The sequence below is a fragment of the Ceratotherium simum genome, chromosome 37, assembly GCF_057802395.1.
Source record: "Ceratotherium simum simum isolate JZ-2026a chromosome 37, ASM5780239v1, whole genome shotgun sequence".
Taxonomy (NCBI): Eukaryota; Metazoa; Chordata; class Mammalia; order Perissodactyla; family Rhinocerotidae; genus Ceratotherium; species Ceratotherium simum.
The window spans coordinates 19843094-19869561 of NC_141936.1; the positions used below are offsets into that span (position 1 = coordinate 19843094).

At 61.5% G+C, this 26468-nt stretch overlaps 2 protein-coding genes across 6 annotated transcripts; one reads left to right on the forward strand and one right to left on the reverse strand.

The window, feature by feature from the left end:
• OBSL1 (obscurin like cytoskeletal adaptor 1) lies at positions 1-22849 on the forward strand. Of its 5 annotated transcripts, XR_015550073.1 has the most exons (22): positions 1-1345; positions 3101-3370; positions 3455-3706; positions 3856-4158; positions 4312-4608; positions 5733-6005; positions 7164-7436; positions 8101-8373; positions 11174-11446; positions 12184-12459; positions 12533-12820; positions 13006-13281; positions 13857-14126; positions 14292-14564; positions 15481-15747; positions 16626-16738; positions 17306-17462; positions 17615-17776; positions 18104-18208; positions 18513-18586; positions 18691-18782; positions 19503-22849. XR_015550073.1 is itself a non-coding variant. In XM_004427607.3 (21 exons), exons 1-21 carry the CDS (start codon positions 334-336, stop codon positions 19508-19510), a joined length of 5691 nt encoding a protein of 1896 aa, XP_004427664.3. In that variant the 5' UTR covers positions 1-333; the 3' UTR covers positions 19511-22849. The 5 variants fall into 5 exon arrangements, 3 of the variants coding, with proteins under 3 accessions (XP_004427664.3, XP_087280898.1, XP_087280899.1); XM_004427607.3 differs by having other exon boundaries at positions 18513-18782; XM_087424772.1 differs by lacking the exon at positions 19503-22849 and having other exon boundaries at positions 18513-18905.
• On the reverse strand, positions 20528-26443 carry TMEM198 (transmembrane protein 198). The gene is made up of 5 exons (XM_014785333.2): positions 25667-26443; positions 25145-25349; positions 22273-22848; positions 21021-21223; positions 20528-20665 (listed from the first exon to the last, which is right to left on the reverse strand). Exons 2-5 carry the CDS (start codon positions 25308-25310, stop codon positions 20528-20530), a joined length of 1083 nt encoding a protein of 360 aa, XP_014640819.1. The 5' UTR covers positions 25311-25349; positions 25667-26443.
• Between the last annotated feature and the right edge of the window lie 25 nt (positions 26444-26468).

Genomic DNA, 26468 nt, shown 5'->3' on the forward strand with positions numbered 1-26468 from the left:
GAGGGGGCTGGGAAGGGAGGCTCTCCGGAGCAGGAAGCCAGGCCGCGGGCAGGGGAGGCTGCGGGGCCCCTCGCCGTAAAGGCAAACAGGAAGGACTGCCCCCTGAGCTCCGCGCTCCGGGCCCGGGATCGCCGCCGCCGCAGAGCTGCAGCTCCGGGCCCAGGGTAAGGAGGCGAGCCGGGAGCGGGCGGCCCCGGGAGAGCTCGGCGGCTCCCCGCGCCCCGTCCCTAAATCCGCCCCGCCTCCCGGGCTCCCGCCGCCGCTCCGGGCCTCCGCGCGCCCGCAGGCCGCCCGCGCTGCCCCCGCGCCGCGGGGCCGTCTGCGGCCGGCGCGATGAAGGCGGGCTCGGGGGATCAGGGGAGCCCCCCGTGCTTCCTGCGCTTCCCGCGGCCCGTGCGGGTGGTAAGTGGCGCCGAGGCCGAGCTCAAGTGCGTGGTGCTGGGGGAGCCGCCGCCCATCGTCGTGTGGGAGAAGGGCGGGCAGCCGCTGGTGGCCTCGGAGCGCCTGAGCTTCCCGGCGGATGGCGCCGAGCACGGCCTGCTGCTGAGCGGCGCGCGGCCCACCGATGCGGGGGTCTACGTGTGCCGCGCCCGCAACGCGGCCGGGGAGGCCTACGCGGCGGCCGCCGTCACCGTGCTGGAGCCGCCGGCCCCCGAGCCCGAGCCCCAGCCCGCCGAGCGCCCGCTGCCGCCGCCCGGGGCTGGAGAGGGCGCCCCGCTGTTCCTGACCGGGCCCCGGTCCCAGTGGGTGCTGCGGGGGGCGGAGGTGGTGCTGACGTGCCAGGTGGGGGGCCTCCCCGCGCCCACGCTGTACTGGGAGAAGGACGGGATGGCCCTGGACGAAGTGTGGGACAGCGGCCACTTCGCGCTCGAGCCGCGCCGCGCCGAGGGTGGCCCGGGCGCGAGCCTGGCGCTGCGCATCCTGGCGGCGCGGCTGCCCGACTCGGGCGTGTACGTGTGCCACGCCCGCAACGCGCACGGCCATGCGCAGGCCGGCGCGCTGCTCCAGGTGCACCAGCCCCCCGAGAGCCCCCCCGAGGACCCCGACGAGGCGCCCCCGCCGGTGGTGGAGCCGCTCAAGTGTGCGCCCAAGACCTTCTGGGTGAACGAGGGCAAGCACGCCAAGTTCCGCTGCTACGTGATGGGCAAGCCGGAGCCCGAGATCGAATGGCACTGGGAGGGCCGCCCGCTGCTCCCCGATCGCCGCCGCCTCATGTACCGCGACCGCGACGGCGGCTTCGTGCTCAAGGTGCTCTACTGCCAGGCCAAGGACCGCGGGCTCTACGTGTGCGCCGCGCGCAACTCGGCAGGCCAGACGCTCAGTTCCGTGCAGCTGCACGTCAAAGGTACTGCGGCGCCCCCAGCAGCCCGGGCCTGGAGAGCCCTCCAGCGCCCTCCGGGGTCCTCCTTACTCCAACGCCTCTCAGTGCCCAGCGCCGCCCAAAAGACGGTGGGGGAGGGGAGACGGGCTATTAAAATACAATTTCCAGCCCTCCTCCCACCCCCCAGGGATTCGGATTTAGCAGGTCTCCAGGGTACCCAGGAACTTCTTAGCAAACCTCCCCAAGTGATTCTGAGGCAAGTGGTGGAAAACTACCCTTGATAAGCGGCTTTAAGGAGTGATTGATGTACAAACCCAGAGGGGCCTGGATCTCTTCTACTCCAGTGGTTTACAACCTCTTTATTAATTCACTCCTTCTTCCCCAATGGAAACCCCATCTGGGGCCCCGATATATAAAACAGATAAAAGGAACATTTTATCCGTGTAAATTTCTAAATCCAAATGTATAACACATACCTCTAAAGCCAACCAGTGAGAACAAGGGGGCTATTTTATTGATTACTCTCATTTTAAGTGGAGGCTGTGTTCATAACCGGCTCTCCTCTGTGAGCCTGGGGAGAAACACCTGCCTGCAGGCCTCACATTGAGAAACTCCTGATTCACCCCAAAGGTAAGCTTGAGGGAAGAAAAATACTCTGGCATTTTTGACTATTCTTTCACTAAACTGCTGTTCAGGTTTGAAAGAAGAGGAAAAGAAAGGAGAGGAAATTTATGTTTCAAAGCTGAGTCACCAGCAATATCTAATAAATGCTTACGTTGCTCGTAAACAGAAAATTCAGGGGTAAAAAAGAACACCCCAAACTCACACCGGAAGTTAAAGCTCTCCATGATAGGACTTCATCACAACTCGAGGGATTGTACATTTTCTACTTATTGCCTAGCTTTTTCCCTCAGAGGAGAAAAAGTTGGCAAATCTCCTGAGCTCTGCCTGGCACGCTGTCAAGCACGAGGCACCTGTGGTGCCGTGGTGGCCTCGCTGGTACAGTTTGATGTGCACAAACTGGCCGGGCCGCGTTGAACCCTGACTCCATCGGGAGAGAAGCCCAGCAGGAGGGCAGAGCTGCAGGATGAACATGCTTCTCCAGCAGCCCAAGTGAACCCACTGGTCATTTCTGTCATTATGCTTTCTTTTTATAAGATGCAATTTTGAAAATGGTTAAAGTTGTTAAAAATGAAATTCCACTCAGACCCTTGCAGAATTTGTGAGGTGCCTCTGGCAGAGCATGCCAAACTTAACCACTGATTTTCACAGTGTGAAAATCACTAATGTGGGTCCGGCCCCATGGCCTAGTGGTTAAGTTTGGCGTGCTCCACTTTGGCAGCCTGGGTTCAGTTCCCGGGTACAGACCCACACCACTCGTCGGTGGCCATGCTGTGGCAGTGACCCACATACAAAATAGAGGAAGATTGGCACAGATGTTAGCTCAGGGCCAATCTTCCTCAGCAAAAGTAAAGAAAGAAAAAGAAAATCACTAATGTGGTCCATCTCTTTCCCCCACTTTACAAGTAAGGAAACGGAGGCCCAGGATCATTAAAATGGCCTTGCTCGGGTGATGTGGCTAGTGAGTGTCAGGGTCAGATAAGAATTTAGGCCATCTTCTCTTCTGGTGATTTTTCTGTGATTCCACAGTGCCTGCCAGCTCTGGGAGAGAAGCAAACGGCATGAGCTAATGTGGGTTTAGGCAGCTCAGGATGCCAGGAGGAGTCCTTCGGGTCTGGCCCTCTCCAGAGCCTTCTCTGGTCTTGCCCCTCTCCACAGAGCCCCGTCTCCGGTTCTCGAGGCCCCTGCAGGACGTGGAGGGCCGGGAGCACGGGATTGCCGTGCTGGAGTGTAAAGTCCCCAACTCCCGCATTCCCACCGCCTGGTTCCGCGAGGACCAGCGGCTGCTGCCCTGCCGCAAGTACGAGCAGATCGAGGAGGGCACCGTCCGGCGCCTCATCATCCACAGGCTGAAGGCAGATGACGACGGTGTCTACCTGTGCGAGATGCGGGGCCGCGTGCGCACCGTGGCCAACGTGACCGTCAAAGGTCGGCTGGCCAGTGGGGGGAGGCCAAGGCTGAGGCAGGCAGGTGCCCAGACCCCAGGCTGATGGATTCCCGTCCGCGTCTCAGGGCCCATCCTGAAGCGGCTGCCGCGGAAGCTGGACGTCCTGGAGGGAGAGAACGCAGTGCTGCTGGTGGAGACACGGGAGGCTGGGGTCGAGGGGCGTTGGAGCCGAGATGGGGAGGACCTGCCGACCACCTGCCAGAGCAGCTCTGGCCACATGCATGCCCTGGTCCTTCCGGGGGTCACCCGAGAAGATGCTGGCGAGGTCACCTTTAGCCTGGGCAACTCCCGGACCACCACTCTGCTCAGAGTCAAATGTGAGGGCATGAAAGCCCCCGGGGAAGACCCCTCAAGGCTGCACAGGAGGGCCAGGGCAGGGGGTGACCAGAGGCTGGGTTAGCAAGGGGGACTAAGGTGGGAGGGCCGTGGGAGCAGGGCTGGAATGCAAACCCTGCCTTTGTCTCAGGCGTGAAGCACAACCCCCCAGGACCCCCCGTGCTGGCAGAGATGTTCAAGGGCCACAAGAACACGGTCCTGCTGACCTGGAAGCCTCCCGAGCCAGCTCCCGAGACCCCCTTCATCTACCGGCTGGAGCGGCAGGAGGTGGGCTCGGAAGACTGGATCCAATGCTTCAGCATCGAGAAAGCCGGCGCCGTGGAGGTGCCGGGCGACTGCGTGCCCTCCGAGGGCGACTACCGCTTCCGCGTCTGCACGGTCAGCGAGCACGGCCGCAGTCCCCACGTGGTGTTCCACGGGTCTGCTCACCTCGGTGAGTCGGTCCTGCCAGACCCGGCCCGGTGGCAGCCGTGCCCCAAATCACGCCCTCCCCATCACCCCTCCTCCCTTCTCCAGCCCTCGCTCCCTGTTCTCTATGTTCCTCCAACCTCTGCCGTCTGATGGCTGCACTCTGTCCCCGTCCCAGTGCCCACGGCTCGCCTGGTGGCAGGTCTGGAGGATGTGCAGGTATATGACGGGGAAGATGCCGTCTTCTCCCTGGATCTCTCTACCATCATCCAGGGGACCTGGTTCCTTAACGGGGAGGAGCTCAAGAGCAGTGAGCCGGAGGGCCAGGTGGAGCCTGGGGCCCTGCGGTACCGTGTGGAGCACAAGGGCCTGCAGCACAGGCTCATCCTGCAAGCCGTCAGGCACCAGGACAGCGGGGCCCTGGTCGGCTTCAGCTGCCCAGGCGTGCAGGACTCTGCCGCCCTCACCATCCAAGGTTGGTGCTGGTGGGGACCAGGGTGGGCAGAGAGGGTCAAGACACAGAAGTCCTGTTGGCAAAATGAGGCAGACGCTGTTCCCTTTTCTCACGTCTGGGCCGGGAGACTAAGGAGCACCTGTAGTGGGCTCAGAGAGAGGGCTCAGTGGTCCGGAAGGCCGATTTCAACCCATGTGCAATGTACAGGGGACCTGTTGTTATCTTCATCGGCATCGTATCCAAATTCTCTGGAGCACTTTGTGGTTTATAGAATTCTATCACATTTATCATCTCAGAGACATGGGTCCTGGCCCCTAGTTCCTGACTGCTTCTTGCCCTGTTGTGTAATTGCTGACGTATCAGAGCAGCTTCCCATGTGCCAGGCACAGTCTGATCATTTCCATATAGTAATTATCACAATCCTCTCAACAGCCCTATAAGTTAGGTTCTTTTGTCATCCCATTTTACAAATGGAGAAACTGAATCACAGAGAGGTTAAGTGACGTGCCCAAAGCCACAGAGCTAAGGAGTGGTGGTGCTAGATTATGAACCCAGGCAGTCTGGCTCCAGGACCACCCTCTGCCACCTGTGGAAACAGGGAAGGAGAGGGAAGGAGGCATCCCTGAGGAGGACGGTTCTAGGTGGATGTCTCAAAGTTCAGGGTGCATGCTGGCATTTGCCAGCTCACCATTGCTGGGGTTTGTAGGGCCAATCAAGGAATTCCTCAGCTCCCAAGAATAGCACCTGGGGCAGTTAGCTGCCACCATCCCAGGAAGAGGGCAAAGTGAGAAATAACCAGCAACCAGAGCAGCGTTTCCAAAATGAGGCCTGGGGTCAGCGACATGAGAATCCCCAAGAGGGCTGACTAATGCAAACTCCTGGCCCTTGCACGCTTGGGAAAGGGCTGTCTAGGAATGTGCATTTTTAGCAGGCTCCCTAAGAATTCTTAGGCACCCTAAAACCACTGCTCCCAAGAGTTGGTGGGGAGGCCTGAACCTGTTTTTTAAAAGTCCAACAAATGCGTGGACGGCGGTTGTCTGGCCTGACGGCCCATGCCCTGCACCGAGCCCGCGCACCGGAGGGGGTGCGTATCCCAGGCGCAGCACAACGAGGCACCGCATGTGACTGCACTTCTCCCCACTCAGAGAGCCCGGTGCACATCCTGAGCCCCCAGGACAAGGTGTCCTTGACGTTCACAACCTCGGAGCGGGTGGTGCTGACCTGTGAGCTCTCCCGGCTGGACTTCCCAGCCAGCTGGTACAAGGACGGGCAGAAGGTGGAGGAGAGCGAGGCGCTGGTGGTGAAGACAGATGGGCGCAAACACCGCCTGATCCTGCCCGCGGCCCAAGTCCAGGACAGTGGCGAATTCGAGTGCAGAACGGAGGGGGTCTCAGCCTTCTTCAGCGTCACCGTCCGAGGTCAGAACCGTGGCGGCCGGGGCTCCTCCGGCTGAGGCCGACTCTGGGGGCCGTGCAGGCCCTGCCCCCTGGTCTGCCTGCTTGGGGGTCCCTTCTAGGGAGAACCTCGTGGGCTGGGAACATGTTTTCAGATCACTCTGCACTTGCTTCTTAATTCTCCCGTGCACCAACACCCTCCAGCACACTTGCCCCCACATCCCCTCTGCTGGGGGTGGGGGGAGAACTAAAATCAATTAAGGAAAGGAAGGGAGGAACTCACATTTTTGGGGCATCTCCTGTGAGCTAACTACTATGTGATACTTCAGATATACACTATTTCATTTAATCTTCACAGATGAAGAAACTGAGGCTGAGAAAGGTTATGTGACTTACCCAGTATTATACAGCAAGCACACACCCTAGCTGGGTTCACACCCAGGACCGTGCTTATCCTACTGCCCCAGGTGGTCAGGGTCAAAGGGAAGCTTTAAGTGCAGTGGTCCAGTGATTCTCAGAGGCCAGTCTGTGGCCTGGCTGCCTCAGAACCACCCTGGAAGCTTGTTATAAATGCATATGCCCAGGCCCCCCAGACTGCCAGAGCCAGAATATCCGGCAGAGCCTGGCGGTCTCCTCTGGGAAGGCAGCTTGGGAACCATGGATCCAGCTCATCTCGCTGAGTGGAAATCCTGTTTCAACCCCATTGCCAGGAGGTTCTCTAGCCCCTGCCTGAATGCACCCAGTGATGGGGAACTCACTACCTGTAGGGAGCAGCTGAACCACTGTGGCCCCGCTAAGTCATTCCCAGTTCTTGCTCATCCTCGGGCTAGCATGGCAGGGGCTTCCTGGTGAAAGCAGCAGCCAGCGTGGCCCTGACGTGGCCTGTGATAGTGACCACCTTTCAGCCTAGACGAGGGTTCTCTGCCTCCCTCCCTCCGTGTCCGCACCCAGCCACCTCTGACCCTCTGGGGACCCACGGAGCATTAAGGGTCCACATGATCTGCCATGCCTCACCCTCCATGTCCTCAGTGTCCCCTGTCATTGCCCCAGAGCCCCCTGCACAGCATGGCCTTAACCCTCCATGTGTCCTCCGCGGAAGAGACTGTCCCGGCCAAGCGGCCGGTGTGGACTCATGTCTCCTGTGTGTGGGGTGTCTGTGTGACCCCTGCTCTGCTCTCCCAGACCCCCCGGTGCACATCCTGGACCCCCGGGAGCACGTATTCGTGCACGCCATAACCTCCGAGTGCGTCATGCTGACCTGCGAGGTGGACCGGGAGGACGCCCCCGTGCACTGGTACAAGGATGGCCAGGAGGTGGAGGAGAGCGACTTCGTGGTGCTGGAGAACGAAGGGCCCCATCACCGCCTGGTGCTGCCCGCCGCCCAGCCCCCGGACGGCGGCGAGTTTCAGTGTGTCGCCGGAGACGAGCGTGCCTACTTCACCGTCACCATCACAGGTGGGGGTCCAGGCAGGCCCAAGGGACAGGGGAAACTGGCGGCCCCCCAGGCAGCTGTCACATTCTCACCCCCGGGCCACAGTTCCCAGCCCCTACTCCCCTCCCCCAGGCTGGTCAGATGCCCCACCTTCTCCCCGACTCATGGTCTGCACCCTGAGGTTCAGTCACCCCCAGAAAAGGCACTGTCATAAACACACTGGTCACGGCTGCACGGGGCACAGGGAGGCCCTGCCTTCTCCATTCTCCCGAAGACCCTGCCAAGGGAGACCTTTAAGGACAGCAGTTCTACTGCAGGGCAGGTGGCCCAGGCACTAGAGGGGGCAGAAGGTCTTAGAGGCTGGCGGGAGACCCCAGCTCCATCTGGGCACCCGACCCCCCTCTCCCCGGTCTCACCCTTCATACCGTCCCTGTCCCAACCCAGAGAATATGGAATGTGTCTACAGCAGAGGCTGACACGTGGTCCCCCCTGCGCCACCGTGCCCCTGATGTCCTTTGGTGACTGTGGTTGTGTCTCCAGCTGTGCGTGGAGACACACTCCGAGGGAGGGCCCTCTTCTTCGACATGTGACCCACTGTCCAGGAGTAGGGAGCAGGCGTGGATCAGGGAGGGCAGCAGGGTGCGTCGGCCCCAGCCACTGATGCCCAGCCACGCTGTCCCTGTCCAGACGTCTCCTCGTGGATCGTGTACCCTAGCGGCAAGGTGTACGTGGCAGCCGTGCGCCTGGAGCGCGTGGTGCTGACCTGCGAGCTGTGCCGGCCCTGGGCCGAGGTGCGCTGGACCAAGGATGGTGACGAGGTGGTGGAGAGTCCCGCGCTGCTCCTGCAGAAGGAGGACACCATCCGCCGCCTGGTGCTGCCCGCCGTCCAGCTGGAGGACTCGGGCGAGTACTTGTGTGAGATCGATGATGAGTCGGCCTCCTTCACCGTCACTGTCACAGGTGTGGGCCCACCCCAGCTGCCCAGGGCCACCAGAGGACAGTCCTGAGCCCTTGGGGGAGCTGGCCACACACCCCTAGCTAGCACACTGGGGAGGAGGGCGGAGGGGCTGCGGGTGCATGTACCAGGGTTCCCTGCCCGGAAGAGCCCAGGGCCCCTATTCGGGTAAGCAGGCTCCTCCTCGCGCCCAAGCCCAGGAACAGCCGTGCTCCACCGGCTCATTCACTGAGCACTTTCTCTGTGCCAGGCAGTGGGCCAGGGGCTGCGGGTCACTGGTGCGTAATGCAGACACGGTCCCTGTTCTCCGAGAGCCGCCAGTCTAGCTGGGGAGGCAGCCGTTAACTAGGGGTCGCAAACAGGCAGTTCCTAGGGCCCCATGCAGCCCACAGATGTGTTTTGTTTGGCCTGCAGAGTCTTACCAAAGTCAGGACAGTTCAAATAACAATCCGGAGTTATGCGTCCTCTTGAAAAAGCCGAAGACCCGGCGCCTCTGGTCCCGCTTCCCCCCGTGGCGACGAACAGCTGGCGCTGAGTAGGAGCAGCCCCCATAACAAGGGGCCCACATTCCTCTGTCCCCCCTGCCATTCCTTTTTGCCTCTCCCCAGACCGCCTCAGCCACTTACCTTACCTACCTGGCCCCCGTGGGCATTTCAGTTAGCGACCCCTGTGTTCAATCAATAAACACACAAATAAATGTACAGTGACACCTCGTGACAAATGCTGTGAGGGACGAGGGCAGAGGGCTCGAGAGAGCAGAACAGGAGAGTCAGGGAGGGCCTCGGAGAAAGGCACCACACCACCCGCCAGAGCCAACCCTGGGCTGGGCTCTGGATTCTCCGCAGCAGGCAGGCAGATGCGCCCGCTTCCCTCCAGGAGCACACAGCCTGGCAGGAAAGGCAGACACGGCAGAGGGTTAGCGTGTGTGTGGGTTGTCGAGTGTCACGACAGGGTGCAGTGGGAGCCCAGCTAACCAGTGGGGCGGCAGGCAGGAAGTGCCTTCAAAACGGATCCGTGGGGCAAGGGCTGAGTTAGCTAAGTAGGGGTCAGGGTTTGGGCTGGAGGTGGGGGGAGAATGTTCGATGTGGAAAAGCACAGGACGACTGTGGAAGTGATGGCGGTTCAGCGCCGGAAGCTTTGGGGCTGCAGCCCACAGGGCCAGTCCAGTGTGTATGTTGAGGGGAGGCGTGTAGGGCTTAGGCGGCTCTGGGTGGCACAGAAGAACCCCGCTGACTGCAAAGAAGTGACCATCCTGCCGCTGGCACAGTCTTGTCGCCCTCTCCCCTGCCCTGCCCTGCCCTAGGCTAAGCCACTTAGGGCCCCCCACTCCCTGCACCCTAGATAGCGAGCCTGGCACACACAAGCCACAAAGCCAAAGAGGCCTTTCTGCACGTGCTCAGTCCTGTAGTGAGTCCCTTCATCCTCTCCCACCCCAAGCCCTGGCTAGACAGAATGGGCACAACTGCACACACTTCAGCCCACACCCGGCCTCCCCACCAAACACCAGATTCCTCACTCAGAAGTTCACACCAACACTACCTCGGCCAGGGACCAGAGAGGGCCAAGTCCGGCCAGAGCCGAGGTCCCACGGCTGTGCAGGTTTCCCAGCCCCATCACTGTACTCTGTCCTCACCCCACTGCCCCTGTCCCCTGGCCCACCCTTCAGGCAGCCGCACTGTGCAATCTACCGACCTTGCTGGGCCGCAGAGACCCAGCCTGCTTCAAGCCGAGTTAAGGAGGTGGACTGCGGAGGCGGAGGGCCCAGCGTGGGCTGCTGAGCGCGTCTGCCCATGCGCGCCCCTGCAAAACCCGCGCCCGGGAGGTTGCAGTTGCCCAGCCAGCCACAAGGGGGCTGAAGGCTAAAGGAGCACGAAAGTGTCCGGGAGACGTGAAGATTCTGGGGGACCCCCGGGGAGCGTGGAGAGGCCCGGGATCAGGGCACCGGTCGCCTCCGATATTGACATAGCCCCCTTTCTTTGGAGGACTGACCACTTTCGAGCAGTTGGAGATGAACTCCCAGAATCAGCATGCAGCCTCCCTCGGGAACTCTCAGATAGGTGTTGGCAACTCTTAGCCACAGATGCAAAAATCATTACTGAGTTCCTGTTTTGACTTGGAATCCCCGCCACTGCTTGCAGAGTCGGAGCCTCCCTCTAACAGACAGTAGTTCTTCCTCTTGCCCCAGAGTAGGTGTAGCCAGCTGTGTGACCGTAAGGGAGTTGCTTAATCACTCTGTGCCTCAGTTTCCTCATCTGGAAAACAGGATAAAACAACACCTACCTCCGAGAATTGCTGTGAGGGTTCAGTGTGTAAAGTGCTTAGAACTATTCCTGGAACCTTAGAAGCGGTACGTAAGGATTTGTATTACAGATTCATGATCCCTTACCAAAAAGCTCTCAAAATCAAGAGGCTTTTGCTAAGTTTGGTGCTCAAAGTCATTTCAGTAAAACCGGACCTTAACTGCTGGAAGCTATTTCTACTCTTTAATTATCCTGCTTAGGGTGAATATATCTACATGTTACACTGCAGAAATGTGAATGCGATTGATTGAGGGGGAGCCCCAGCGGGGGCTACGGGGGGATGTGATATATGATAAATGCACCATTTCTGGAATCTGAAGCCTTCTGGATTCTGTTTCACCTCTGGCCCCAGGGATTTCAGAGAACAGATTGTGGACCTATTGTTCCTCATTATTATTACCCTTATTACCCTTATTATTGTGGTAACAGGGACATCATGCTGCCAGATGGCTCCAGGAAGGCTGGCGGTGAGTTTGTGACAGCCTGTGGTTGCCCCCACTTGCAGAGCCCCCGGTGCGCATCATATACCCCCGGGACGAGGTGACCTTGATCGCCGTGAGCCTGGAGTGCGTGGTGCTGATGTGTGAGTTGTCTCGGGAAGACGCTCCCGTGCGCTGGTACAAGGATGGGCTGGAGGTGGAGGAGAGCGAGGCCCTGGTGCTGGAGAGCGACGGGCCCCATCGCCGCCTTGTGCTGCCCGCCGCCCAGCCCGAGGACGGTGGCGAGTTCGTGTGCGACGCCGGAGATGACTCGGCCTTCTTCACCGTCACCGTCACAGGTGGGCAGTCTCCAGCGCGCCCTTGGGAGCTAGAGAGGTAGGGGGTTGGGAGACAGACACCCAACCCTCCCACTTCCCACACTTAGGGGCCCCCACAGCCTTCCCCTTCCCCAGCCTCCTCTCCTCCCCCAGCCTCCTCATCCTCAGCCATAAGAGAGAGAGCCCGGGCTTGCCCAAGTCGGGTGGGGACAGCGACCAGAGGCCTGGTGGAGACAGCTCAGCAATTAGGAGCATTCATTCATTCAACATTCATTCAACAAATACTTATCGAACTACTGTGTGCTCGGCACTGATCTAGATGCTGAGGGATGTGGTGATGAAGGAATAAGACAAAAACCCCGTGTCTCCGTGCAGTCTCAGGAGGGTGACAACAAATAAGTACAATAGATGGTTTTTCAGGTGGTGATAAGTGCACGGGAGGCAAAGCAGAGAAAGGAGATGGAAAGTGGGGGAGGGCGGGAGGGGTGTGCACTGGGGTCACATAGGTCTGCATGTGAGTCTGGGGCTATCTCTTCCCGTCCACCTGACCTTGGGCAAGTCACTTCCCTCTAAAGAGGCCCCGGGGCCTCATCTGTAAAGTGAAGCCAACAGCCGGCCAACCCGGCGCACAGTAAGTGCGGCTTGTAGCTGGTACCCTTCTGAGAGCTGCGCTGCGAAGGGAGTGGGCTGGGAATCGAGCGGGTGAGGCAGCGAGGCCTGCCGGCTGAGTCGTGTTCCCCTCTCCACCCGCCCACCAGCCCCGCCAGAGAGGATTGTGCACCCGGTGGCCCGCTCCCTGGACCTGCAGTTCGGGGCTCCAGGGCGCGTGGAGCTGCGCTGCGAGGTGGCCCCTGCGGGGTCCCAGGTGCGCTGGTACAAGGATGGGCTGGAGGTGGAAGCGTCGGACGCCCTGCATCTGGGTGCCGAGGGGCCCGCCCGCACCCTGACCCTGCCGCACGCCCAGCCTGAGGACGCCGGGGAGTACGTGTGCGAGACCCGTGATGAGGTCGTCACCTTCAACGTCAGCCTGGCTGGTGGGTGCTCCCGACCAGCCCTGGCTGGGGAGGTGGGGCACGCCCGAGCCGACACCCTCGCCTCTCTGTCCAGAGCCCCCGGTGCAGTTCCTCGCGCCAGAGACAGCCCCTGGCCCGCTCTATGTGGCCCCCGGGGAGCCGGTGGTGCTGAGCTGTGAGCTGTCCCGGGCTGGCGCCCTGGTCTTCTGGAGCCACAACGGGAGGCCGGTGCAGGAGGGTGAGGGCCTGGAGCTCCACGCTGAGGGCCCCCGCCGCATCCTCCGCATCCCGGCCGCAGAGCCGGCCCACGCGGGCCTCTACACCTGCCAGGCTGGGGCAGCCCCCGACGCCCCCAGCCTCAGCTTCACGGTCCAAGTGGCTGGTGAGTGTCGCCTGGACCGAAAGCCTGAGCTGCGCCCCAAGCTCAGGAGTTCCCCAGCTCCCTAGCAGGCCTTGTCCACCCCTTGCTCCACCTCTCTCAGTGCCCCTCCCCATCCTGCCTCCCCCTGCCCTCCTCGCGGCCCTTGAGCCCCTCCCTCCCGGTGACCCCCAGCTCTGACCCCGCAGAGCCCCCCGTGCGGGTGGTGGCCCCCGAGGCAGCCCAGACGCGGGTTCGCAGCACCCCAGGTGGGGACCTAGAGCTGGTGGTGCACCTGTCCGGGCCGGGGGGGCCCGTGCGCTGGTACAAGGACGGGGAGCGACTGGCGAGCCAGGGGCGGGTGCAGCTGGAGCAGGCCGGGCCCAGGCAGGTGCTGCGGGTTCGGGGGGCACGGAGCAGGGACGCCGGGGAGTACCTGTGCGACACGCCCCAGGACAGCCGCATCTTCCTTGTCAGCGTGGAAGGTAACAGCGCACCCCTCACCCTTCTGGCCCTGGCACCCCCTCCTGGGCCCCCCTCATCCCTCGCCCCCACCTCACTCCCTCTGGCTCCAACCCATACAGGCACAACTGATACATGGATGAGGGCTCAGGGCTCCCTTTTCCAGGAACCCTCAAATAGGAGGCATAGCCCTGTGGCTAGAAGCCGTGGCTCTGAGGTCGACCCCTTCAGTTTCCAATCTGGATGCTGCTTCCCAGTAGCTGCGTGACGCTGGCAGCTTACTTAATGTCTCTGAGCCCCAGCTCTGAAGTAGGGGAATAGTGCTTGTCTTACAGGGCTGCTGCGATAATTGATTGAGACAGATAGGGTCCATGGCAAATGATCCATTACTATTAGGGAATCAGAGAGGTGGTGCCAGGCCAGGACTGAGGGGAGTTGGCTAGGAGTGGCCGGGAGTTGGCATCTTGTCCTTTGGGGCACCTCCCTGGCTGACACACAGTAGGTCCCCAGGGAAGGTCTGTTAATAACTGGGGGATGAGGACCTGTACCCCAGGAGTACTGGGGGCTGGGCCCACCTCACTGTGCGCCCCGCCCCCAGAGCCACCGCTGGTAAAGCTGGTCTCGGAGCTGACACCACTGACTGTCCACGAGGGTGATGATGCTACATTCCGGTGTGAAGTCTCCCCACCGGACGCCAATGTCACCTGGTTGCACAATGGGACCGTTGTCACTCCAGGGCCCCAGCTAGAGATGGCCCAGAATGGGCCAAGCCGCACGCTGACCCTGCGAGGCTGCCAGCTCGAGGACGCGGGGACGGTGACTGCCCAAGCAGGGAGCACAGCCACAAGTGCCCGGCTCCACGTTCGAGGTTTGGTCCTGATGGGGACGAAATGGTCTTGTTCCCTGTACCCACTCTCCCAGCCCCGGCCCTAGCGGCCTTGCTCTTCTGCGCAGGGACAGGCCAATGAGATGGAGCAGGGGGTCGGCCTCCAGGCCCCACCAGGCTCCATGCCCCCTCCCTCTTCCTCCCCAGAAACGGAGCTGCTGTTCCTGCGGCGGCTGCAGGATGTTCGGGCGGAGGAAGGCCAGGACGTGTGCCTGGAAGTGGAGACAGGCCGCGTGGGTGCAGCAGGGGCCGTGCGCTGGCTGCGAGGCGGGGAGCCCCTGCCCCAGGACTCTCGCCTGTCCATGGCCCAGGATGGCCACATCCACCGCCTCCTCATCCACGGCGTCATGCTGGCCGACCAGGGCACCTACGGCTGCGAGAGCCACCACGATCGCACCCTGGCCAGGCTGAGCGTAAGGCGTGAGTGCCCTGTCCTCTCCTAACATCACCCGCCCCATGGCACAGCCTTTTCTGCCTGGCCCAGGGCCCCTCAGACCCCCACCAAAGTGCCCCTCACCGCTGAGGCAAGTCAGCCCTGGCTGACCTCCAAGAATGGGACCTCAAGCAGCCTGCCCAAAGCAAAACTTTCCTTTTTCTATGTTTTTTGTTTACCTTAGAAGTCCATGTGGATTTAGCATTCAATTTCTCATGTCCATGTTGGCTTTGCTATAAATATCAATATTACACTCCAGAAAGGCTTGCCGCGTTTGTCCTTCAGTCACACGCCCCAGCACACAGAGGCCCGTTTCAGTAGCAGGGATGGCTGGCAAATAGCGCCCCCCACTCTGCAAGCTGGAATCCTCTATAGGCTGTGTGACCTCATGCAAATTCCTTAACCTCTCCGAGCCAAGTCTTCCTGAAAATGGGGTGATCCCTACTGCAGGGGTCTTTGGGAACATTAACTGAGATAACGTGAAAAACGCCCACCCAGAGCTTGCCCATGTCTCAGTGCTGTTCACCTTGTATAGTTGGGGAAACTGAGGCCCAGAGGTCAAGCCGTTTGTCACAGCTCACACAGTGCACAAACTATGTGGCAGAGCTGGGGTCCAGTTCTGATGTGTGCTCCTTCTGGTGCCACAGAACCCCTCGCCCAGACTCCTCCACCCCCTAACCGCCCCCCTCCTCCTTTGTATGCCCCCCTTCTAACTCCAATAAGCCTCTCTGTCCCCCCAAGTCTGGCCGGCCGTGCTCCCTTCTTCCTGCACCCTGCTTCTGAACTTCATTCCTAGGTTGGGTGTTAGGGATGGTGCGGGCAGAGCCAAGGGGTGTGTGAGTCCCCAGAAGCCCCTACCCAGAACTCCCTCATCCTCCCTCTCTCCCCATCTCCCCCCACCAGCAAGGCAGCTCAGGGTGCTGCGGCCTCTGGAGGATGTGACCGTCATCGAAGGGGGCAGCGCCACCTTCCAGCTGGAGCTGTCCCAGGAGGGTGTGACCGGGGAGTGGGCCCGGGGTGGAGTCCGGCTGCAGCCGGGGCCCAAGTGCCGCATTCGCGCAGAGGGCCACGCTCACCACCTGGTCCTCAGCGGCCTAGGCCTGGCAGACTCTGGGTGCATCGCCTTCACTGCGGATTCCCTGCGCTGCGCAGCCAGGCTCACCGTGAGAGGTGCGGCCTCTGGGACCGCCGCCTGCCTGCTGACTGCCCTGCCTGTGACTCTACTGACCCCACTCCCCGTGTGGCCCCCACTGACCTCCCTGCCAGAGTGTGACTCCCCTGACCCTTTGGCCTGCGGCCCCAGTCACCGCCCTGCTCGAGTGTGGCTCCACTGACCCTGAGTCCCTGTGACCCGCTGACCTGCCACTGTGAGCATGTCTGTGCCACCGGTCCCTGCTGTCTGCCTGCCTGACCGTGGCCCCGCTGACCACTCCAAGTGTGACCCCACTGACCATGCCTGCCTGCCGTGGCCGCCCTGCCTGCCTGATGGTGCCCTTCTGACCACTCCAGTCCCAACCATCCACTGACCGTGCCTAAGGGTGACTCCCCTAGCACCTGTTTCCATGTCCCCCATTTTGGCTCCCAGTCCCAGTGTGACCCCACTGACCTCCCTGCTCGAGGGTCCCCCCATTACTCCTCTGACCTATTGTGTCCCCCACTGGCCAGTGTGTCCTGTGCATTCCAGCCAAGTGTGGGCCCCCACCGACCATGCCTGTTTATGGGTGACTCCACTGGCATCTGTCCTGGCATCCCCCATGCCCCTCGAGCCCCAGCATGTCCCCCACTGACCACCTTAAAGTCTGACCCCCAGCTGGCCACTCCTGCCCCATTGCCCCTGTGACCCTGCCGTGTCCTCCGCTGACCAGCATCCCCCCTGGGCCACTTGTCCCAGCACGTCCCCCATTCACTAGTGGCCTCCACCAATCACCCTGTCTAAATGTATCACTGTCCCCTTGTGCCCAGTGTCCTCCTGTCGCTGCAAGCTGGGTCCCCGTCCTGTCCTCACGCCTCCTCCCTGTGCACTGTCCTCCTCCCTCTCCCACTCCCAGAGGCCCCGGTGACCATTGTGCAGGGGCCACAGGACCTAGAGGTGACCGAGGGCAATACAGCTACGTTCGAGTGCGAGCTTTCCCAGGCCTTGGCTGATGTCACCTGGGAGAAGGTCAGAGTCCAGCCCCAGCCCAGCCCAGCCCCCCTTGGCATCATGACCACAATAATAATGCCCCAAACAAACCACTAATACTCACTGAGCGGATGTGCCTGGCACTGTGCTAAGATTTACTTTAAATTAATCCTTTAATCCTCACAACCACCCTATGAGGTGGGTCTTGTTATCCCCACGTTATCTATAAGGAGACAGAGGCTCAGCGGGGTGAAGTATTGCCCAGGGCAGACAAAGGGGTAGGGCCCACATTTGAATCCAGGTTTGCCTAATTCCAAAAGCCACGCTCATCGCTGTTGCGATCGGTACAGGACTCTGGGCTTCCGGAGCCCGTGGCGCCCCTTCTCAGCCCTAATGTCCCCAAAGGGTGACACCTTTCCAATGAGGCTCCTGGCGCGGCCCTGAAGGCGTAGGATGGCCTGACCCCAGCCTAGGGAACCCAGACAAGCATAAACGCGCCTCGAGACCACTTTGCATCAACAGAGGGCGCCGCCCCTCCCAGGGCCGCGGCCGCCTGTGCCCAGCCGAGTTCCGTTCACCCCGACCCTCTGCAACTCCCGCCCCTAGGACGGGCGCCCGCTCACCCCCAGCCCTCGGCTCAGGCTCCAGGCCCTCGGCACGCGCCGCCTTCTCCAGCTGCGGCGCTGCGGCCCCTCGGACGCCGGGACCTACAGCTGCGCGGTGGGGACGGCTCGCGCCGGGCCCGTCCGCCTGACCGTGCTGGGTGGGTACGGGGCGCTGCCGGGGCCGGGTACTTCCCTCGGGACTTCCCTCGGGACTGACTCCGCGGGCTTCCAGGGAGAGGGGCGGGCAGTGGGCGTGGCCGGGTGCGCCCCCCCCCCGCCCCGCCCCGCTGACGCCCCGGCTCCGCCCCAGAGCGCGCGGTGTCGGTGCTCTCCGAGCTGCAGTCGGTGCGCGCCCGCGAAGGCGACGGCGCCACGTTCGAGTGCACCATGTCGGAGGTCGACATCAGCGGGAGCTGGGAGCTAGGAGGCCGCCCGCTCAGACCCGAGGACCGCGTCCGCATCCGACAGGAAGGTCTGGCCGACTCTCTTCCCCACTCTGGCCCCTTGCTGCCCCGCCCCCAGCGCAGACAGACCCCGCCCCACTAGGAGAAGCCGCGCCTCCAGCTCGAATGGGCCCCGCCCCTCGGCCCAACGAGCGGCCTCCCTGTGTTTCCGCGGCCCCCAGCTCTGAGCCCTCTGTCCTGGACCGCTCCTCTTCCCCCTCGGCATCCCGATGCTGCCCAGCCCAGCACACATTTACGGCGTCCGCACAGACCCGGGGACCCACTCTGGCTCCACCCTCATCCCTGAACCCTCCCCAGAGGCGGCTCAGCCTCGCTAGCGCCCTCCTCACCCCCAGGAAAGAAACATATTCTGGTGCTGAGCGGGCTGCGCGCGGAGGACGCCGGTGAGGTCCGCTTCCAGGCGGGACCCGCCCAGTCCGTGGCTCACCTGGAGGTGGAGGGTAAGCAACTGGGGCGGGAGCGGCCAGGAGTGGGCATCACCTCCCACTAGGACTGGCAGGCTGGCGGCTGGTCCTAGGAACGCTGCCTCCCCCCTCCCTTCCTCGAGGGGCTCTCCTGGGGCGGGTCACGGAGGGCAGTGCATTTCCTGAGGAGATGACTTTGGGTTGGGGGTGCTGAGGAACGGGCTGGTGGCATTGAGATCTGAGACCAGGAGTGGAGGCCGCAGGGGAAGGGAAGATGCGTCTCTCCTCCTGGGGGCCCTGCGTGTGCCTATTCTCTTAAGCCCTCGTCCTCCACCCCCAGAACTGCCTCTCCAGATGTGCCGCCGCCCCCCTCGCGAGAAGACGGTTCTGGTCGGCCGCCGGGCGGTGCTGGAGGTGACTGTGTCCCGCGCGGGGGCCCACGTGTGCTGGCTGCGGGAGGGGGTCGAGCTGTGCCCTGGAGACAAGTACGAGCTTCGCAGCCATGGCCCCACCCACAGCCTGGTCATCCATGACGTGCGACCTGAGGACCAGGGCACCTACTGCTGCCAGGCCGGCCAGGACAGCGCCCACACACGGCTACTGGTAGAGGGTGAGTGAAGCCGTCTGGCCAGAAGTCAGAGGGGCAGGCAGGCTGGCCAGGCAGGAGGGGTTGCCTGGGAGCTGGTGGGCTGAGACACACCTACCGCAGGTTTTCCAGGACTTGGGATGGCAAGTTGGTTCTGGGATGTGTTGGAGGAGGCGGTGGGGAGGCGGGGGTGGATCACACCCAGGGCTGAGGAGAGCAGGGAGCCCCGTGTTCTCAATAGGAACCACTGGGTTCAGGGCAGCTCTTCCCCCCTTTCTACGCCCCTCCCTGTCCGGGCTTCTCCTCACTCCCTCCCGCCTCTGGACTACATCTGTCTCTTCTGAATGCCCCATTTGTACCCCAGTTCCTCTCTTTTCCACCTACTGGCTCCTGGTCTGTGCCCCCCCAGCCCCATCCCTCACCCCCTTCCTGCTCTCTGCCCATCTCAACAAGTTCAACCTCAGCTTCAGTAGAGGGCTCCTGTGCTGGCCCCATTTCTTTCCTCTTCCACATAGGAGATGCCCCACCCTCCACCTGAATTCCTGCATCCCCTTCAGATGCCTTGCCCCACCCCTAACTGACCCCCACTTTCCTGCCCCCATAGGCAGCCCTGACAGAGGCCCCAAGAGGGTGGGGCAGAGGTGAGGGCCTGGCTCTTCCTGTGTGGGTGCCTAGGCTCTGCCAGGGGAGAGGACGGTGGTACCCACTCTCTCCCCAGCCCCACGCAGAGTCATTCCTCTGCAGGTAGCTAGGAGGACCGAACCAGGCCAGGCGGGTGCCCTCGGACAGCTTGGAAGGCGTGTGCCCTAACCCCGGGCGGTGGGGGGGTAGGCAGGGGAACAGAGGTGTTGGGAGACAATAAAAGTGGTACAGTCCTTTTCCCTGGCTCTCTGTGTGACACAGGAGGGTAGAACTTGCCTGGAGCCCCTGTGCAGTGAGTGACACGGGGCACCAAGGGCTGCAGTGCTTCCAGCTTGGCCCACGGAGGTGCCAGCCACCGAAGACCACCACTCCTGGCAGAAGCCACACAGTTTGGCACATTTATAAAAGATGTAAAACAGGGTGGGATGGGAGGAGACAGAAGCATGAGGTGTCCGGGTGGCAGGACAGACACCAGACATGCACCGTGCATTTAAGCCCCCTCCCCACCAACCCTCTTCCCTAGCCCAGCCCAGAGCAGCGCCCCCAACCCCATCCCCTGCCACTGCCCTCAGGCTGGTGGCTTTGCAGAGGACAGGGGACCAGGGTGAGGGGTGCTGCAGTTTGCCCCGTGGACAGACAAGAAGCCTTAGATGAGTCTGGTTTGGTTGAGAGGCAGAGCGATGGGGGAGGAAGGCAGGCCTCCTCCAGTCAGACATGCAGGAGGGTGGCCCAGAGCACCCCAGCAGTGGGAGAGGAGGGGGCCCACCTTGGAGAAGCCCTACCCATCAGAAATCTAAGGCAAAAGTCCCAGTGTCCCCTCCAAGCCCACCCCTCCACACACAGGCACACACAGGCGACACACTCATAACCCTGAGCACACCCCAATGGGGCTCACACCCCGAGTCCCTCAGGAGCCCCTCGGGAGCATGGGAGGGGGCTTGCCCCTCAGGCCAGGCCCAGCCTGAGACAGGTCCCCCCTCTAGTGGCTAGGCCATCTCTCCTCAGGGCGGGGAGAGGGACAGCCAAAGGCCGCAGAGTCAGGCGGGCTGGGCGGGGGCCCAGCAGGCCTCCCCGAGCTGGCAGAGCTGGTGACCACAGAGTCTGGGTGGGTAGGAGCAGCTGTACTGCTATACCCGCACGGGGGGGCCCGAGCAGGCCGTCAGTGGCCCCTGGGACCCATACTCATAGTCCGCATCTGTGGGCGGGGCCATGAAGGAGCTCAGGGAGCTTCCCGTCTGCCGGTCCCGGAAGCTCTGGATGTAGCTCTGTGGGAGAGTAAGCATGGGTGTGAGAGCCACTGCAGACTCTGCCCTGAGAGCCACCTCATCCCATCCCTGCAGACCCACGAGCCTGCTGGACGCCCAGAACCTCCCCACCCCCGTAGTGCACAGCCCTGGGACCCTGCCCCACACCGTACCTCATTAACATTCATACTCAGGACACCTTTTCCCAATCCCAGAGCTGGACCCATCAGGCTGCTGGGGCAGGGGTTACGAGGGGTGGGTACATGCTAGGCCTTCTCAACAGTGACCAGCCCCTGGGGAAGGCCTGTCCTGCCTGGACAGAGTCTACCACACTCCCTTCTCCCCACTTCGGGCTGGAGGGGCTCTGGGTGCTCACCGGGGAGAGGACATCTCCGTTGAAGCGTTTGATGGGCACTGGCCTGCGCCGATAAGCAGGGTCAGGGGGCCCGGGCCTTGGAGGAGCCCGCGGGCCTCTGGAGGGTGCCCGCGGGGGTCTCTTCTTCCGCCGCCTCTCCTTGTGCTCTTCCTGCCGGCGAATCCGCATCAGCTGCACACGTCGTCGCTGGCGGCTGATGACCACTGTGAGGGGAGCGCAGAGGAGGGTCTCAGGTCCATGTGCCTCCACTCCCCCAAGCCTCCCTGACCCTCCCTCCCTAGGGGCTCCAGGCTTCCAGATTCCCCTTGTCCGTAACCTCCCCACCCCTTCCTTCCCTGTCTCCCACCTCCCAGATGGGAATGCAGTTGTTCTTTTCCTCCAAAGGCCTTTATGGACGATTCCTAGACTTCCAGGTCCCACCCCCCCAGCTGTTATCTCTCTCCCAATCCTGAGCCATAGGTGACTCACAGAGACCAGTCATCATCCTCTCTCCACTGGACCACCACAGCTGCCCCCTCACTGGGTTCCCTTCTGCGCCTGCCTTCCCCAGTGCTTTCTACATTCAGCAGCCAGAATGAGCATCCCAAATGCCGAATTAGATTACATCCTCCCCTGCTTTCGACCCCCAGTGGCATCTCATCGCCCTCCCAATAAAACCCAAAGTCCTCATCATGGCCCACAGGCCCACACAGTCAGCACCCCTCACCCACCACACTGCAGCCTCACTTCCTCAGCAAGCCCAGCTCACTCCTTCTTGGGCCCTCACCCCTGCTGTTCCTTCTTCTCTAGCTCCTTGCATGGCTGGCCCCTTATCTTTCAGTTCTCTGCTTCAATGTCACCTCTTCCAAGTGGCCTTCCTTGGCCACCCTGTCTCTATTCCGTATTACCCTGCATAGCTCTTTCATATCACTCTGCACAGCTGGAATTATCTGGTTTGTTTGCATGTCTGTTATCTGTCTCCCCGACCTGAATGTAACCCCATGAGGGCAGGGACCTTTCTGTTTTGTCTCTGCTGTGTCCCCAGTGCCTGGAATGGGCCTGGGTCAGAGCCACTGCTCCATACATTGTTGTGGAATGAATGGTGGCACTGAGGTCCTGTCTTCCCAGACCCTGAGCGAGTCAGCTCTCACACTAGCGGGGCCATCCACTGCTGGTGTGCACGGCTGCTTCCCCCACTCCCCCGTCACTCAGCCCCCCACCCATCCCTGGCCGCCCATTTCTCTCATGCCCACCCTGGCCTGCGCGCTCTCACCTTCCGTATGGGAGTCTCCCTCGGCCGTCACCCGCCACTGCACCAGGACGCCCATCAGGCTGAGCAGGGGCCACAGTGCCAGCAGGGCCCAGCTCCGCCAGCAGAGGGGGGGCACGGGGGCGGCCCGCAGTCGCTCCACCGCGTAGCGCCCCAGCAGCAGCAGCTCTGCAAAGTAGTCAGCGGCGGTGGCGATGAGCGCAGCACCCGTCACGGCAGTGGCCAAGGTGGTGAGCGGGCGTGGCCAGCGCAGCGTGAGCAGGGCGCAGAGCAGGCCACCCCCCAGCAGCAGCCCCAGGGGGCCCCACACGGAGCCTGGCTGGTAGTAGGGTGCGGAGCCCAGCAGGGCAGCAGCGGCGAGCAGCAGCCCGAGCAGCAGCCCCACCAGGAAGAGGCCCACGCTGCGCACCAGCATGGCCACCAGCCCGCAGAGCAGCCCGATGCCCAGCGCGATGCCCGCACTCGCCCCGGCACTCAGCTGTGTCTCCAGCACCCGCTCTCGGTAGCACAGCAGGAAGATGACCACCGAGCCGAACAGCAACCCAGTGAGGAAGAGCACTGCCTTGAAGCAGCGGTAACCTGGAGGGGAACAGGGGCCAGTGAGGGGCCAAAATGAGGTCACCAAGCTGGAGGCAGGAGGTCAGAGAGGTCAGGGATGTGGAATCACAGGGGAGCCAGGGGTAGGACTCTAAGATCAGAGAATTGGGGGTCACCGGGGTCCTGAGGGCCTCAGTGATGGGACCACTGGGGTCAAGGGAGGTCAGAGAGATAGGTCATTGGGATTCACTGGGAAGACAGAGAGTGATTGAGATAAGCGTGGGGTCTTTGAGGGTCAAAGGAGTCAGAGTTAGATCATTGGTGTCAAGAGTGAATCAGTGATAGTGTCATTGGGGTCTTTGGGATCACAGGGGTCAGAGCTAGGTCACTGGGGTCACAAGGGGATCAGCAATAGTGATTGGAGTCTTTGGGGAGGGATTGTTCAGAGATATGAGGCATTTGGAAGTCAGAAAGAACTTGAGAGATGAAGGTCACACAGGTTCAGAAAGATGAGGTCTTTGAGGGGTCCTAGAGATACGACATCATTAGAAGGTTGTAAAGAGAACAGAGAAGGAGGATTACTGGGGAGAGGTTCCAGGAGATGAGGTCTTTGCAGGTCAGGGGGATTGACAGACATGGAATCATTGAGAGTGTTAAAGGGTATCTGAGCGAGAGGGTAATATTGAGGCCAGAGCAATGGGATCATTGAGAGAACAGTGAGGGAGGAGGCAATCAGACAGTGGGGTCATAGGGATCAGAGAGTTAAGAGCAATGGAGGGAGTCAGATGGACGGAAGGTAAGAGATAACTGTGGGGTGGTTGGGGGTCCTGGGCTTTCAAGGGGTCACAGGGAGTCAAAGAGGATTATAGGGAGAAATAGTCGTTGTGGAGTTTCAGGAAAATGGAGGTTATGGGCCATTAGGCCCATTAAGGGTACCTGGAAAGGTGCGGTAACTGTTCAGGGTATCCTGAACAGTTGGGAACATGGAAGTCAGAGATGGGGTCAGGAGGTCAGGGAGCCCAAAGAGAAAGGTCAGACAGAGGAGATTCAGTTCTAGGAATGAGGGGAAGCATCAGGGTCCAGGAGGTTCTGGGGTAAAGGGGGGTAGGACATGGGCAAGGGGTCTGAGTCCAAGGGCCTGGGAGTGGGGCATCCAAGAGGGCTGGGTGGCAGGGAAGCCCCAGAGAGGGAGTGTCAGGCTGCACTGAGCCACTGCAGAGGGAGTGGGTACCGATAGTGGAGGGGGTGAGGTGACACAGACTCTGGAGGCCCAGAATGTGTCCTGATTCCCTAGGGGGCACTTCCTCCTGCCCACTCTGCGGTTGTTCAGCCAGAGTGTGGAGGTGGAAGGGGAGGGACCATCGGCTCCCATCTCTGCCTACCCAGCCATTCTAGGGGGAGGTGAAGAGGCTGCAGAGAACAAGTCTCGCCCCACCTCTGCCCAGCCTAGAACCCAAACCTCCAAGCCTCCTTTGTACTTCTTCAGTTGCCTATAATCCAGTTTCCTTGGGCCCCCGGCCCGTAGAGTTTGCTCCCCTTTCTGAAGTTCTGTAACTCTTGCTGCAGAGTCACTGGGCACTTCCTCCACAAGCCCATCTGGCACCTTTATGTGAATTAGAAAAAGATGTGCCTTCCTCTAGGCAAAGCAGCCTTGTGCCAAGGCCTCGAGTTTGGCAAGTGGAGCATGGGCTGGATTTCAGCCCCCACTTGCCCATTCAACTGAACTCCTTTGTGCAGTACCCATCCTGTACAACTGTTCACAGCAGCCCTTTTTACTGGAGCCTGCCTTGTAGGCAATCTCCAAGTGTATGACTACCATCTAGCCCACTCTAATATGTGTCACAGGTCTGAATGTTCCAGAAGTCTCTCCCCCATCAGACAATATGCCCTGTGTTAAGGGACCGTGTTTAATCACCCTGCTAAATGTATTCAGTGCCTATCTAGCACAGGGACCCAAATACATCTTCACCACAATGGCTATTATTTATTGAGTGCTTACTGATTCTCACAACAACCCTATGTGAGACAAATAGCATTGTTCCCATTGTTTAGATGAGAAAACTGAGGCTCAGACAGGTTAATGTGCCCAAGGCATCAGAACTAGTAAGGTGCAAATCCAGGTTCAAGTTCAAGCATGCCCAATTCAAAAACCTATGTTCTCTAGGATCTAGAGTCTAGATGATCTATGAACATGAGTGGGATGAAAGAAAGAGGGGAAAGATAGTTATTCACGGTGGTAAAGGTGGCGGTGAAGTTCTGGAGAAGATTTGGGGTGCCTCAGAAAAATAACTTGGGGAAACAGTGGGGAACCCAGGAGAGGGATGAGATGGGGTCTCACCAAAGAAGCAGTAGACGACTCCAAACAGACAGCACATGATGCAGACGAGGGCCGGCAGTGCCTGGTACCTGCGCTCCAGGGGCTGTTCACAGGGTGCACCCCAGAAGGCATCGTCTGGCTCGGGGGGCAGCAGCTGGAACCGCAGTGTAGCCGTAGTGCCTGGCATAGTGCTGGAGACGAGAGGGAGTCAGTCTCCCAGGCCAGCCTGACAGAGAGGAAGTCGGGGTCAAGGAAGAGTCCTGGGTGTCCACCAGGATGGGGGCGAGAATGGGAGTGGGAGAACTAGGCAGGGACCCAGTGGACAAAGGAGTGGTGCCCACATCCTGCCGCTCTGGAAGCATCCCTGAAGTGGGGGGAAAAAGACAAAGGGAAACAAAAGTGCCTGGCTAGAGGGAGCTAGGATGAAGAAGTTAAAGCCGGGACTGGGTGGGGGAAGATGAGGGCAATGTGCTGCCGGTGAGAAGGAGGCAGCCAGGACACTCGTCTGTGGGCGGCTTAAATCTGGTATTGTCCAAGATCTACCTGGGCTGGAGGCGACCTGAGCTTCTGAGCCAAAGAGGGCGTGCAGGGCCCGGAGGGGTCGGGGTGGCGGGGCGCCGGAGGCCCCCGCTGACTGGGGTCCGGGGAAAGTCCGCCGAGCGGGGAAGGGGGCTGCTGGGCCGGAGAGATCGGTCTCCGTGTGGCAGCGTCGCCGCCCCGCCTCCAACACCAGCTGGCACTCCAGTCCCGCGGCGTCCGGGGCCTAGGGCTGGGCCTGGGGAAGGGAAAGGAGCAGGAGCAGGAGCAGGGGCGCGGGCTGCCCCGGAGCCGCGGCCCCATGCCCTGAGCCCGCCCGCGGCCTTTGGTGCTGATGGACAGCTCCGGCCTCTGCTCCTGACGTCACTCGGGGCACACCATCCTGGCAGGGGCGGGCTGCTTCTGACGTCACCCGGGCGCACCAACCACGCCGGCGGAGGCAATGGACTCCGCCCCCGGCGTCTCCCTCTCGCGCACTGAGGAGGGGGGGGCACTTCCGGGGGTCCTTCCCCTTTAACCTCCCCCTTCTCCGCCCTCTCCGGTAGCTGGAACCCGAGGCCCCACCCCCCGGGGGCGGGGCCCTCGCAGTGACACGTCGGACAGCGGCGGCCGCGGCGGGGGCTCGCGCGCCGGGCGCAGGGACCGTGCGCGGTACCGAGCGGCGGCTGGAGCGGGATCGGAGCGCGGCGCGGGGGAGTCGGCTCGGGCCGCGGGCGCTGCTCGGCGGGGAGGGAGCGGGCCCGCCCGCTGGGCCCGGGCCCTCCGGATCCGCCCCCTCCCCGGTCCCGCCCCCACGGAGCCTCCTCGG